General features: G+C 43.0%; 1 protein-coding gene across 1 annotated transcript; it reads left to right on the top strand.

The window, feature by feature from the left end:
- The first annotated feature begins 850 nt into the window (after positions 1–850).
- LOC136513069 (ERBB-3 BINDING PROTEIN 1) lies at positions 851–4,265 on the top strand. The gene is made up of 10 exons (XM_066507066.1): positions 851–1,025; positions 1,140–1,236; positions 1,743–1,827; positions 1,914–2,063; positions 2,149–2,302; positions 2,503–2,718; positions 2,797–2,933; positions 3,018–3,109; positions 3,276–3,458; positions 3,658–4,265. The coding sequence occupies exons 2-10, from the start codon at positions 1,140–1,142 to the stop codon at positions 3,720–3,722; spliced, it is 1,179 nt and encodes a 392-aa protein (XP_066363163.1). The 5' UTR covers positions 851–1,025; the 3' UTR covers positions 3,723–4,265.
- Positions 4,266–12,746: the final 8,481 nt, after the last annotated feature.

Genomic DNA, 12,746 nt, shown 5'->3' with positions numbered 1-12,746 from the left:
ATATTGCAACGGTTTAAAGCGCTTGTGGATGGTTCAATTCAATTGGTAAATTGGTAAAACTATTCAACTGGCAACCGATTCTTAGACCAGTGCCATTTTGATTTCCGCTCCAGTCCATCCTAATAACTACTGTAGTATGCATATGCATTGGACTATTATGTTTTCCGTGCCCGGTCCCTGTTCCATCACGTTTGCGCAATGAGACAAACAGCCTATCCCGTTTAGCTAAAAATATAGAGCGGAGCTAAAAAAAAAACGTAGAGCGAAGCAGTTTCAAATACCCCTATATTGCAACGGTTTAAAGTGCTTGTGGGTGGTTCAATTCAATTGGTAAATTGGTAAAACTATTCAACCGGTGCTTCAACCGATTCTTAGACCGGTGCCATTTTGATTTTCGCTCCGGTCCATCCTAATAACTACTGTAGTATGCATATGCATTGGACTATTCTGTTTTCCGTGCCCGGTCCCCGTTCCGTCACGTTTGCACAATGAGCCAAACAGCCTATTCGTTTATTAGTTTCAGCCAGCCTAAATCAGTCAACCAACAATATTTTTCTCTCACAGTAAACCAGCACCGCCAGCCCAGAAATCAAGCGATCGGGCCCAAAGACGGTGACGCCGAGTGTCCCCCACACGTGGATTCTGCTCTGGTCGGGCCGCACCGTTCTGTGGCCTGTGGCCCACCTGTAAGTCTTATCCAGCCCCACACGCGGCACGGCCCAGGAGGCCAGGGCCCAGGACCAGTCCTACCTCTCAGCGACCCACTGGCCGCACTAACCATCTTCCGGACCCACCGGCCAGTGATACGCCCTCCTCCCCTCTAAGCCCTAGCCAAACGCCGCCGCCTCACCCGACCCGGCTGCCTCACTACATTTCTAATCCGCCTCCCGAGCCCAAACCCTAAACCTAAACCTCTCACCCGCCGCCACCGCCGCCACCGCCGCCGCCACCACCACCACCGCCACTTCCGACGCCGCCCCGAGGCCCCCTCCCATCGCCGCTGACTTCCACCTCGGATTGAAGCAGTGAGTTTTTTCCGTCCCCTTCCATGTTCCTCGGGCTCGATTCGACCTGTTTCGTTTGTTTCCTGTCACTTTGTCGCCATTACTGATCGCTTTGAGTGTTGATGTATGCCGCAGATGTCGTCGGACGATGAGGTCAGGGAGGAGAAGGAGCTCGACCTCTCCTCCAACGACGTCGTCACTAAGTACAAGGCTGCCGCCGAAATCCTCAACAGTAAGTAACCTCGCCTTATCTCCCCCTTCTAACCTTATCACCCATCCTTGCGGTTGATCTGCGGTCCAGCAGCGTGCGTGGAGATTGTCTAGTTTTTCTAGTATTTGTTGCCGCTGGTTTTTGTTAATTGTTAGCTGTTCTTCAATTTAGATGTTTGGCGGTCTTTGTGAATTTTTAGTAGTAGCCGGATTTAGCTGTTGGGTTAGTAAATAGATTTCCAGTTACAGTTTTGAGAAGCGGAATTTGATATGTCAAATGGCGTTCATATTGACCATGATGTCTATACTGGTAGCAGTGGTTCTGGATTGCAGAGGAGGCTTCTACTTGGATGTTAGCACCACTTTGGTTGCCCCATTTTCTTCGGAAGTTTTATCTGTTATCTTATTTTGTATGTATGTTGAGTTTGTTCAAGAAGTGCACTGATAGTAATTGTGCTTACTTTGGCCTGATGATGCATACTAATATCAGAAATGAAATGCTAAAGTGTTTTATCACCTTTGCAACAGATGCTCTGAAGCTGGTTGTGTCTGAGTGCAAGCCAAAAGCGAAGATTGTTGACCTTTGTGAGAAGGGCGACTCTTTCATAAGAGAGTAATACATCTTTCTGTGTCTTAGTGCTCTTGATTGCTACTTTCTTGCTAATTTGCATCCTTACTTTGGGCTCATTGTTGGAATAGGCAAACTGGGAATGTCTACAAGAATGCAAAGAGGAAGATTGAAAGGGGCATTGCTTTCCCAACCTGTGTGTCCGTGAATAACACCGTATGCCACTTCTCACCACTTGCCACAGATGATGCAGTTCTGGAAGAAAATGATATGGTTAAAATGTAATTGTCTTGCTGCAACTATTTTTATAATCCCTTTCTGCAGGTATTGCTGTGGACCTCAACAATTTTGTTTTCCTTTTTGCAGTGATATGGGCTGTCATATTGATGGCTTTATTGCTGTGGTGGCACATACACATGTAATAGCAAATGGGCCTGTCACAGGAAGAGCAGCTGATGTTCTTGCTGCTGCCAACACAGCAGCAGAAGTTGCTATGCGACTTGTAAGACCTGGGAAGAAGGTATAAATGTTTTACAAAGCCCTAAGTTTTTTTTTTTCTTTCACAAGTTATATTTTATCTATCATTGTTGCCGTCTCCCTAAGTATATATCTTTGAAAGATGTTTGAAGTGTTGACCTAACTAAGTACTTCCTTTCTCATTTTGTGGGTGTGTACTGATTTGTTCGTTTCATTACTAATCCCCACTCTATATATTTTCAGAATAAGGATGTTACTGAAGCAATTCAGAAAGTTGCTGCTGCTTACGATTGCAAAATCGTGGAAGGTGTTCTTAGCCATCAACTGAAACAATTTGTGATTGATGGTAACAAAGTTGTTCTCAGTGTCTCCAATGCTGACACAAAGGTTGATGATGCTGACTTTGAAGAAAATGAAGTCTATGCAATTGATATTGTCACCAGCACTGGGGAGGGGAAGGTAAGAATTTCTGTTATTTGCATATGATCCTCCTTTTCCCCCCTGTTTGATCACATTTTTGTTTTATATTCGTGGCAGCCCAAGTTATTGGATGAGAAGCAGACCACCATCTACAAAAGGGCTGTAGACAAGAATTATCACTTGAAGATGAAAGCGTCAAGGTTTATTTTCAGTGAGATTAGCCAGAAGTTCCCAATCATGCCTTTTACTGCTAGGTTTGTGAATGCACAACGAATTTTGAGTTTTTAACTGTTCTACCTTTGTTGTTTTTTGAAACATGAGCTTATGAATTGCTATAGGGCATTAGAAGAGAAGCGTGCACGCTTAGGCTTGGTGGAATGCATGAACCATGAGTTATTACAGCCGTACCCTGTACTTCATGAGAAGCCAGGTAGAGACTACTCCCCTCGATATAATCACTGGACTGCTTGAATTCGTTTTTCAACATACCATAACTTCTCACTTTGGGTCTATATAAACTCCTGTAAGGTTTGTGGGCTTCTGGTGCAGATTGATTTATTTTAAGAGCCATCATATTAAGTGGTTGTATCATGCAGGTGATCTTGTTGCACACATAAAGTTCACTGTGCTTCTGATGCCCAATGGATCAGATAAGATTACATCACATCTGCTACAGGAGCTAAAGCCCACAAAATCCATTGAAGACAATGCTGAGATAAAGGCATGGCTTGCTTTGGGGACAAAATCAAAGAAGAAGGGTGGTGGAAAGAAGAAGAAAGGTTTGTCTCATGTACACAGTACACAATGCTCATTATTTTGTCGCCCCTGAGCTGCATGCTCATTTGGTTCTCTTGATAAACTAGTTACACGCTAATTTGTTTTGATTTTTTATGCTACACAACTCTTGTGCCTTTTGTCTATACTTGTTTATTTCGTATAATTCTTTGTACTTAGTTGTTTGTTTCCTCATGAATATAGGCAAGAAAGGAGATGCAGCAGAAGCAGATCCCATGGAGGCGACAAACGGTGCAAGCCAAGAATAATTCTGATTTTTGGAATTACTGCCTTCAGCTTTTTTTCTTGTTTCTTCACTGCATCTGATGGTGTTATATTACATTCAGTTGTGGAAAAAATGGAGTACTTTTTCTAGTGTCTTAAGAAATGAAGCATCCTGCTGCACATTATCGCATCTAATGGCACAAGGATAATTATCTACGAGGCATGCCCAGTGTTCTCTGTTCTTCACGTCCTTCACTTCGGATTTTTCTGAGCTGCTCCCAGCCTGGAAATTTTAGTGCTAGCATAAACAACGCATTCCAGTAGAAATTAGGATTTTAGGGGCTGTTTGATTCCCGACCTGGGAATCTTGCTTGGGCCAGGCATTGCTTGATTTTAGTGCTGGCAGGGCTGTTTGGTTGGAGACCTGGGTGACTCGCTTGGCAAAAAGTGTTGCCTGGAAGTTCCTGTAAAGTTGATGAGTTTTGCTTGGTGAGGCAAGGTCAGAGAGTCTATTTGGTTGGATGCATGTGCCTGAGAATGCTTATGCGAGTGAAATTTTACTTTTTTTATTGTTTGTATATGATTAATGAACACTATTATTGTGTGTTTACTAAATGAATAACTTAAGTTAATTATCTATTATTTGTTAAAAAATCAATTTAATTTTTTTTCAAATGACAGATCTCTATATGTATTTAATTATAGTAGAAAGTGATAAGTAAAAACAAAAAAAAATATTTTTGTGTTTAGATAGTAAAAAAAAATATTTTTGTGTTTAGATAGTAAAAAAAATTGTCGCTACGTGACTCCTATTCCATTAGCTAATCATGGTGATTAGGCGAGACAACACTCATGCTAGAGGCAGTCGCTTAGTTTTGAATTACACTAATATTTTTCTGTACAAATATACAATAATTTATGGTATCTTATATACTATGTTAGCGTTTATAAATGGAAAAAGGGAGAGGAAGAACCTGCTTATGGAATTAATCAATTGACCATTAATATCAATAAAGATACTTTATGTGTTTAGACTAGGCAAACTATGCGGACGTTTTCCATCGCCTGGGCATGCGCATGGCTGCCTGGGTCAGTCAAGCTCTCAGGGCTTCATCCAAACACTGCACAGGCAGAGCTCCTAGCCAGACATCTTGTGTCCCGGTTCGTATCCAAACAGGGCTTCCTGACCTAGGAATCTTGCCTGGGCTAGGCATCGCTTGATTTTAGTGCTGGCATTCCAGTGTTCGATTTCCAGCGTCTAGGGCTGGATGCAGTTGCCTGGGCAAGAGCCCTAGGCTAGGGCTCTATCCAAGCAGCCCCTAATATACCGCCAACTGCTGGGATGTAGCATCCAGATACAAATCGTTTGAAGTATAGGTCTAACATCTTTCTGTTTGTGTTGCCTGGATTTTGTTGATCCGTCCAGTCCAGCGGCTTGTGGCATATAAGATTTAAACTTTTCACCCTCCTGGGTCAATAGTTTTCTGGGCTAACATCTTTCTGTTTGTGGTGCCTGGATTTTGTTGATCTGTCCAGTCCGGCGGCTTGAGGCATAAGATTTAACTTTTTATCCTCCTGGGTCGATTTTGAGTAATGTGAGTTAGCAAAATGCCCAAAACGTGAACAACTGAGGCAATAGACTTGCGAGCAAATTTTCTTTGTGCAGACGAAATCCAATGTGACAGCATTTTAGCATTTTATTACGGCTCGGACTCTGACCATGCCAGTCGGGCCTGCGGCCTGCGGCCTGCCCGTCGGATGGTTATAATCAACCTTGATCTCCCATTCCTCTCGTTTCTCTCCCAAGCCTGGTGGTGTAGAACTGTCGATTAGGTCCTAGTTTTATCTAGATTAGTGTCCAGCCGGCGATGTAATAAAGTGGTGTTTGGTTCTTTCTCTTAAACTTTAGTCACTATCTCATCGGATGTTTGGACATATATATAGAGTATTAAATATAGACTAATTACAAAATCAATTGCACAGTTTACGACTAATTAGCGAGACGAATCTTTTAAGCCTAATTAGTCCATGATTGGACAATGTGGTACTACATTAAACATGTGCTAATGACGGATTAATTATGCTTAATAAATTTGTCTCGTAAATTACTGACGGATTCTGTAATTTATTTTTTATTAGTATTTAAACACACCGTATGATACCCCCATTTACCACCTCCTAAATTTTAGTCCTGGATTAAAAAAAACTCAAGTCGCTCTGATTCTATCCTTGTCTCGATGGTGCTTACTCCGGCACCGGTGAAAGATCTGTGAGGGGCAGCATTTACTCCCACGCTGGTGAAGGATATGTAAGGGTCTGTGAGGGGCGCTTACTAACGGTGGAGATATTAATTTCTGGTTGCTTTTGTACAGGAGTCGAGTGTTGTTGCTTCGGTGGGTCCTAACGGTGGCGACCTGGTTATACGCATATGGAAGAGTAGCTGCGGGTTTCGAAAGGATGAGGTACTTGTCCATCATGCTCACCCTCGCGCGTGCCGACAAGATAGTCAGGGAGATAAAGGGGATTTTTTTTTTCACCCGATTCACTACGTAGATTGAATGGAGAGTGGAGAAATCCAACCATGCAACCAACGGATCCAACCAAGGATCAATCACAAGCAGTGTAAAAAAAATATAAATGACAGATCATAATAAAATACGGAGCTAGAACAAAAAAAAATTAACATCTCCAAACATAAAATAGTTTGGCACTAGCTATATAGCCCCGTTCGCTTCGCTGAAAAAACAAGCCAAAACACTGTTCCGGCTGATTTGTTGTGAGAGAAAAACACTGTTCCGGCTGAAGAAAACAAGCTGAAAGGTATGGATTATAAGACAAGCGAACATGGCCATATTTGTGATAGTAATAGTTGGTTTAGTTAACTGGGAAGTGTGTAACATGCAATTTCTGTATAATAAGAGGCATGCCATGACAGTAGACAATATTATTTAAATAGTATTGAAATAATCTTAAAACTTTTGACATTATTAGCCATCATCCTATATAAAATTTACAAATTTGTGAGCCACATATAGGAGTGTGGTGAAAACAAAATTCAACTGAAGATCTTATATGATACCTGTCATTGAGAGCTGACTATGGGTATTTATTTCGTGCAATCAATCAAATATTTTAACGAAATGAAAGAAGCTTAAAAAAATGGGAGAAATCATGTAGATAATATTCTATTTATTGAAAGAGTTGATAACTCCTACTGCATGTTACTGTAATAATCTAATATGGGAAAAATACATTACATGTTCCATCTCATTGTTGTACGTACATATGACAGCAACATATTCTTTAGTGATAGCATATATGAACCGAGAAGGTTGAATAAAAGTCCGTAGATAGGACAACGCACATGGTAAAGGCATATTCAGCATGGCAACAACCGCGGAATCTATAACTGTAATTGTTAATTATGGACCTTTCTTAATATCAACAGATGATACAATTACACTAAGGGATGCCTCTTTCTATCTCACCAAGCAGCAAATGCTAGATCTAAGAAAGCAAGTATCTATAATAGAGGAAATATGTGGTCACTTTTTTTCTAAAAATGAAATGAGAAAAAAGTAGAATATATGCTGATACTACTTGAAGGACCTATTAATCAACATGATGCTTGTTGAAGGGAAAAGGAACAAAACATAGAAAGGGGTGCTTTATTGTAACCTTCTTGAGTGCCGATGTTGCAGATAGGAATATGAGTGAGCACCATTTGGTGTCTCTGTGTCTTTTTCCCTGAGCGCCTCTGGTCGTCTGGTGTTCCCCATCTCTATGAAATTTCACACCCAAGAAGTAATGAAAAGGCAAGAATTGCAGAAATGGTACTATATACCCAATTCACCATTCATGAACGGGCACAGTTGCATCGTCTTGAGTACCCTCTGTTTAATATTTAATAATTAGTTTAAAACTTGCCAAAATTATCAACAGAAGTGACTTTCTGAAGAGCAACAGTATCAGCATATGCGGTCAGGCAGATATCATCCAAAGAAAAAGAACTGCCCTTGTTAAGGTAGACACCGACGAATTTTTTGTTTGAGATATATATTCCTGCTGGGTTCAAAGCAGGAAAAAAAGGCAACATGAACTTCCAAAGACTGCATACATAAATAGGCAGGTATGGACTGAATGTGCAAATAGAGAGCAGAGACATGATTCTAAGGTAAATAGCAACTGCAAGGCAACTTGAAAATTGACTCATGAAAGAACTGTCTAAATATCTGAATAGAAGCACCAACGCGATGGAGCATCGAACTGTCAATTAGAAGGTGAAAAATGGAAGGCAAGAAGTGTCAGCTAGATTTTCCATTGCCCTTAGTTCACTAAGAACACCAAAAAAGACCATATATATGTAAGGGTGCATTTCACTCAGTATGCCAAATAGTTCACTAAAAGCAGAATAGAAGTATCATAAAAGACAGAGCAGTCATCATAATATATGCAAATGGCTCATCCCAAATAAGAATAAAAAGATCACAAAAGAGTGATAATCATGATTGCGCACTGTTAGTGACCTAAATAAGCCTTTAACAAAAGCATAGAAGCTCGCTGTACATCCATTATATATCCAGAATCAGGACATTGCCATGTTTTCATATAAGTAACATGATGCCTAAATCCTGAAAGAAGCAGGCGCTGTACAGTGTACCTTTAGGGATTTAACTAAACAGACACCAAGATTGTCCACACATATTGTTTATCAATTGCATACTTCCAATTTCCTAACTCTAATACGTCCTAGTCAAGACAAAGATTATGTAAAGCTATTAAAATTTCCTGACTCCGTAGTCTGTACGCTCATATTCTTACCTGAAGATCTATAAGGAGCAATGTTTATTCTTATTGCAAACACTGAAGATTTAGATTAAAATAATTTGGTCAACATTTTTTTTAAGATTTTGCCTGACCTTAACCAAATTATGAACCCATGATGAACCAAAATGTGTTACAATCTACTAATCCAAGATAGGAAGGCATCATGGCTAAGAAATGCTTAAACTGATATGTTATACTAGATTAGTGTTTCTATCCTGGTGAATCAAATGTATTTCAATCTATATACTAACCCAGGTTAGGAAAATGTCAATCACTAATAATCTGTCAGTCATACGTACAGTTTGTCGCTGAAAATATATTTGTTAGCACTTCACTGTATTGGCTACCTATTTGTAAATTCTCAGGTGGTAATACCAAGGCAGGTACATCTAGAGCTAGATCTCTACCATGCTACAGTTACAGGTGTTTAAGAAGTGTGTGAACTTCTGAGGTGGTAATACTAAGGCAGGTATATGTAAACATTGGGGAATAGTTTATGTGCTTTATGCAAAATAATCTTCAGGCTTTCTTTTTTCTGAATGGCCGTGCAACATCAACGAAAATGAAATTCTGCTACACTAAATTGAGATAACAACCCATAACTCACATAGGGTTTGTTCATAGACCATCAAAAAATTGGAGGACTCAAACAAAATTGCAGAGCTGTACCGACCGCCTGCAGGAGTTCGCGCGGAGGGGAGAGGGGGACCAAATCAGAGATCGGACGGCACGAGGAACACCGGAGTGACGGGGTGACAGCACCGGCCGCGGCACCCAATGAGGCCCGACTGCGAAGAAGATGAGGGCACGAGGAGGTGTATGGCGCAGCAGGCGGAAGTGGAGGGCGGCGACCAGCGAGGAGGCAAGGAGGACGCCGCACGGCTCCTATGGCAGGGTGCCGCCGCCAAGGGCCGCCGCGCCGTGATCGGTCGTCCCTGGGGCTCCACCGCCGGGGAGAGTCCGTGGGGATGGCCTGTGACGCCGCCGCGGTGGTGTGCGCCCGTGGGGACGACCGACGATAGAGGGGCCATACCCTAGGCTGTCATTCGCGCCGCTGCGACCCGCTGCCTTGCGTCGCGAGGAGGAAGGGGCATGGTGGAGGTCCAAGAGGAGGAGGAGGAGGGTGGTTGCCGCCGCGCGGAGGGCGGGCCACCGCCGAGGTCACCCCGTGCCGTTGCCTCAGTCGCGTCGCGACTTGGGAGCGAGGGAGGGAGCGTATAGGGGGAGAGAGAGAGAGAGGAGGGGATGAGAAGTTTCCTGAAGGAGAATCAGGAGCTGGAGTATATATTTGCTCCACCGGATTCGCACGAGAAGTCGCCGAAGCTAGCAAAATCAACCTAGAGCGACGAGGAGGCAGAAGAAGCAGATTCTAAAGGAAGCGGCTACAAGCAATCTGGGCCACACGATGGAAGATCGGGCCAAACCAAACCGGCTTAATGATAGTAGATATATATGAATCTGGGGTCTCCTGATGCCCCTCTGAGGTAAGCTCAGCTCTCTCCGTAGCTTTCAAGCAATGGTGTCTTGGTTTGGGAGTGTCGGCATCCCCTTTGTGAGACCTAGGCTTTGTTAGTGATGGTGATGGTGCTGGAACCTCGAAGATCTTTGTTGTAATTTTTATTTTCATAGGAGTCCCTTTCCATGTTTGGCTGAGACAACTGTGCTCTAGATGCTTCGCGTATGTACCAACTCAGGGGTCACGGTTGTATATATCTCGGTTCGATGCAAACATTTTGTCTAGATCGAGTTTAGTATTTAAATCTAGTTCCATATAAAAAAAACGTTTACGTGACGTCTCAGTTTAGCTACTGAGCCTGCCAACAATTTTTCACCTTAATAATACAAACTTTTGCAACTAAACAAAAATTGTCTAGGGAATCGATTATAACAATTTTAGCACACGATTGTGCATTTGTATGGCTTGAAACAAACTTTGGCAACAAACAAATGAAAATTATCTAGGGAATCTATTATAACAGTTTAACACACGATTGTGCCCAGAACTTGTTCCTGCTTGTTTCAAATGACAACTGCGGTTCATCTTTGCAACATAATACCTATAACTCTATATATACACATAATATTAAAGAGTGAAGAGATTTTTGGTCTCGTTTTTTTACTTTCCATACTGTTCTCGCACCTTCTCAGTCTTGTACATGACCTGGACTCTTGACCTGTGGTCGTATGATTTAGAGCAACTCACGTCTAGCGATGATTTCAAAACGTATTCCATTCCACTGCAACATATATGCACATTTACTATACTAGTATAAACATAGTATACCCCATCATTCCAAATAACAAAAGAAAACAACCATCTGAGAAAAGAAAAAAATTGAAAGCTTTGAGCAAGATAACTATACTAGATCGCAAGACAGAGGTTAGAGTTATTCTAATGGCACTAATCTGCTTCTAATGCATTGGTTTTCTTTGATACCGTGAGGTCCTGTATTATGTGGCTTATGGTTCGTTGGTTGACATTGCTTGTACCGACATTGTAACGCATATGTCTTTTATTTTATTTTATATGATCCAAGCCATTTAATTAGCTTGATTTTGCTAATGTAGGGTCCAGGCCTACACGGCTCTATCTTTGAAAACACAATTCCAGAACAGTTGCTCCACTATGGAATAGCTCTACGGTGGATGTGAGCTGCCACCAAACTATTTGGTAGAGCTCCAACTCCGATGGACTTATATGTAATTTAAAAAACATAATCAAGGACTAAAATAAAAAAAATGTAACTCCACTCCCTCCCAATACGGCCATGGCGGGCATCCCGTGCGGGGCCGTGACTGGCGGGGGAGGGATCGACAGCGGGGCAGCAGCCGGCTGTAGGGACGGAGGTGGGTGGCGCACCGCGGCGCATGAGGATGGGGCGACAACGCACGGCAGGCTAGGCCACGGCGGCGCTCGTGGTGACAGGAGGCAGAAAAAAAGAAATCGAATCGGTATGTTTGTGTAACGAATGGTGATGGTGGGTAATTTTCATCAACTCCATGAAACTAGAGTTTTTAGAGCATCCCTTGAGGTGTTTCATGGATTTGGTAGATCTAGGAGCTAGATCAAAGTTTCCAGCGGATCTGAAGTTGGCGGAGGTAGGATGCTTTGCTGGAAAAATTGGGAGGGGATCGGTTTTCTAGTATTGCCAAACACCCCCGTAGTGTCTAGAAGTATATGAGAGTATCATTGCTACCATGGCTCCATCAGGTACTGTGTTTTAGGGGTAATTAGGGTTGTTTAAAACCCACTAGACTTTGGAAGCACCACAGCATCTGAAGCCTTGGTGGCTCATTGCTGTGCCGACATCTATCTCTGTACATTTTGTGAAAAGCCCTCTACCTTTCTATGAACAAACCCACAGTCCAGAGTTGGGATAATAGCCTTGGCCTTGCTCTCGCACGCGCATTTGCAATTTGGGCGGCACCCAAAACCCTAGCCGCCACCATTTCTCCCTTCCTTCTCGCTGTCGTCATGGCTTCCCTCCTCTCCCCTCCGCCTCACCTTGTCAGAGGAGCGCGCCTAGATCTTTGGGGAGGCGGAGTTCGTGGCACAACATGGTGGGTTGTGGCCGTGTTGGAGCGATAGTGCTCGCATGCTCGGAGCCCAGAGCTGGGATGGGGAAAGGTGTGGTAGTTCAATAGGTATAGGAGGCCGTGATGCAAGCATGAGGGTACGGCTTAGCAATTTCTCCTTCCCTTCTCATGATCTCTATATTCTCTGCGCGATCTATTCACCGAAGTTGAGCTTTCTCTCTCAGATTTGACCATGAGCTACTCGACGGCATGAGCTTGCTCTCGGAAGAGGCTTCTAGATCTGTGTGGGTACGATGTCGGGGTGAGTCCCAATTTACCGGATCTCCCTAGCCTCAACCCCTCCGATGCTATGGTTTACTCATCGACGCACCATGGTGGCCTCCACATCTGGCGTCCTTCAACTAAGGTACATGGCCCTCCCTCTCTCTGTCATTTCCACATCCGTATCCTTCAACAAGGTACATGCGTCATCTCTACCCCCATCTGATTTCTTCTCACTTCTTCTATGGTTCCAGCTGTGGGACGACTCACGGTGTGGAACCATGGTGAGATAGCTCCTACACAACACACAGGTGGGTAAGCAGCAAGCAGTAAGCCATACCCATTTTGTTTTCTAATCTGGCTCCCCAAATTGGATTGATTTGTATAGCCTCTCAGATGTGCTTGGGTCTGCAACTGTTGTGTTGGGTTAGCTGCTAGCATCC

This window comes from Miscanthus floridulus, chromosome 16 (assembly GCF_019320115.1).
Source record: "Miscanthus floridulus cultivar M001 chromosome 16, ASM1932011v1, whole genome shotgun sequence".
In the NCBI taxonomy this organism is placed as follows: Eukaryota; Viridiplantae; Streptophyta; class Magnoliopsida; order Poales; family Poaceae; genus Miscanthus; species Miscanthus floridulus.
This window is presented reverse-complemented; position numbering and strand designations above follow the sequence as displayed.

What these genes read in the sequence shown, in the direction of transcription:
- LOC136513069 (XM_066507066.1), top strand. Translation starts at nt 1,140, where the DNA reads ATGTCGTCGGACGATGAGGTCAGGGAGGAGAAGGAGCTCGACCTCTCC. An exon ending in GGCGACTCTTTCATAAGAGA is followed by an intron (nt 1,828 to 1,913) that starts GTAATACATCTT and finishes TTGTTGGAATAG; the next exon opens with GCAAACTGGGAATGTCTACA. An exon ending in TTGTAAGACCTGGGAAGAAG is followed by an intron (nt 2,303 to 2,502) that starts GTATAAATGTTT and finishes ATATATTTTCAG; the next exon opens with AATAAGGATGTTACTGAAGC.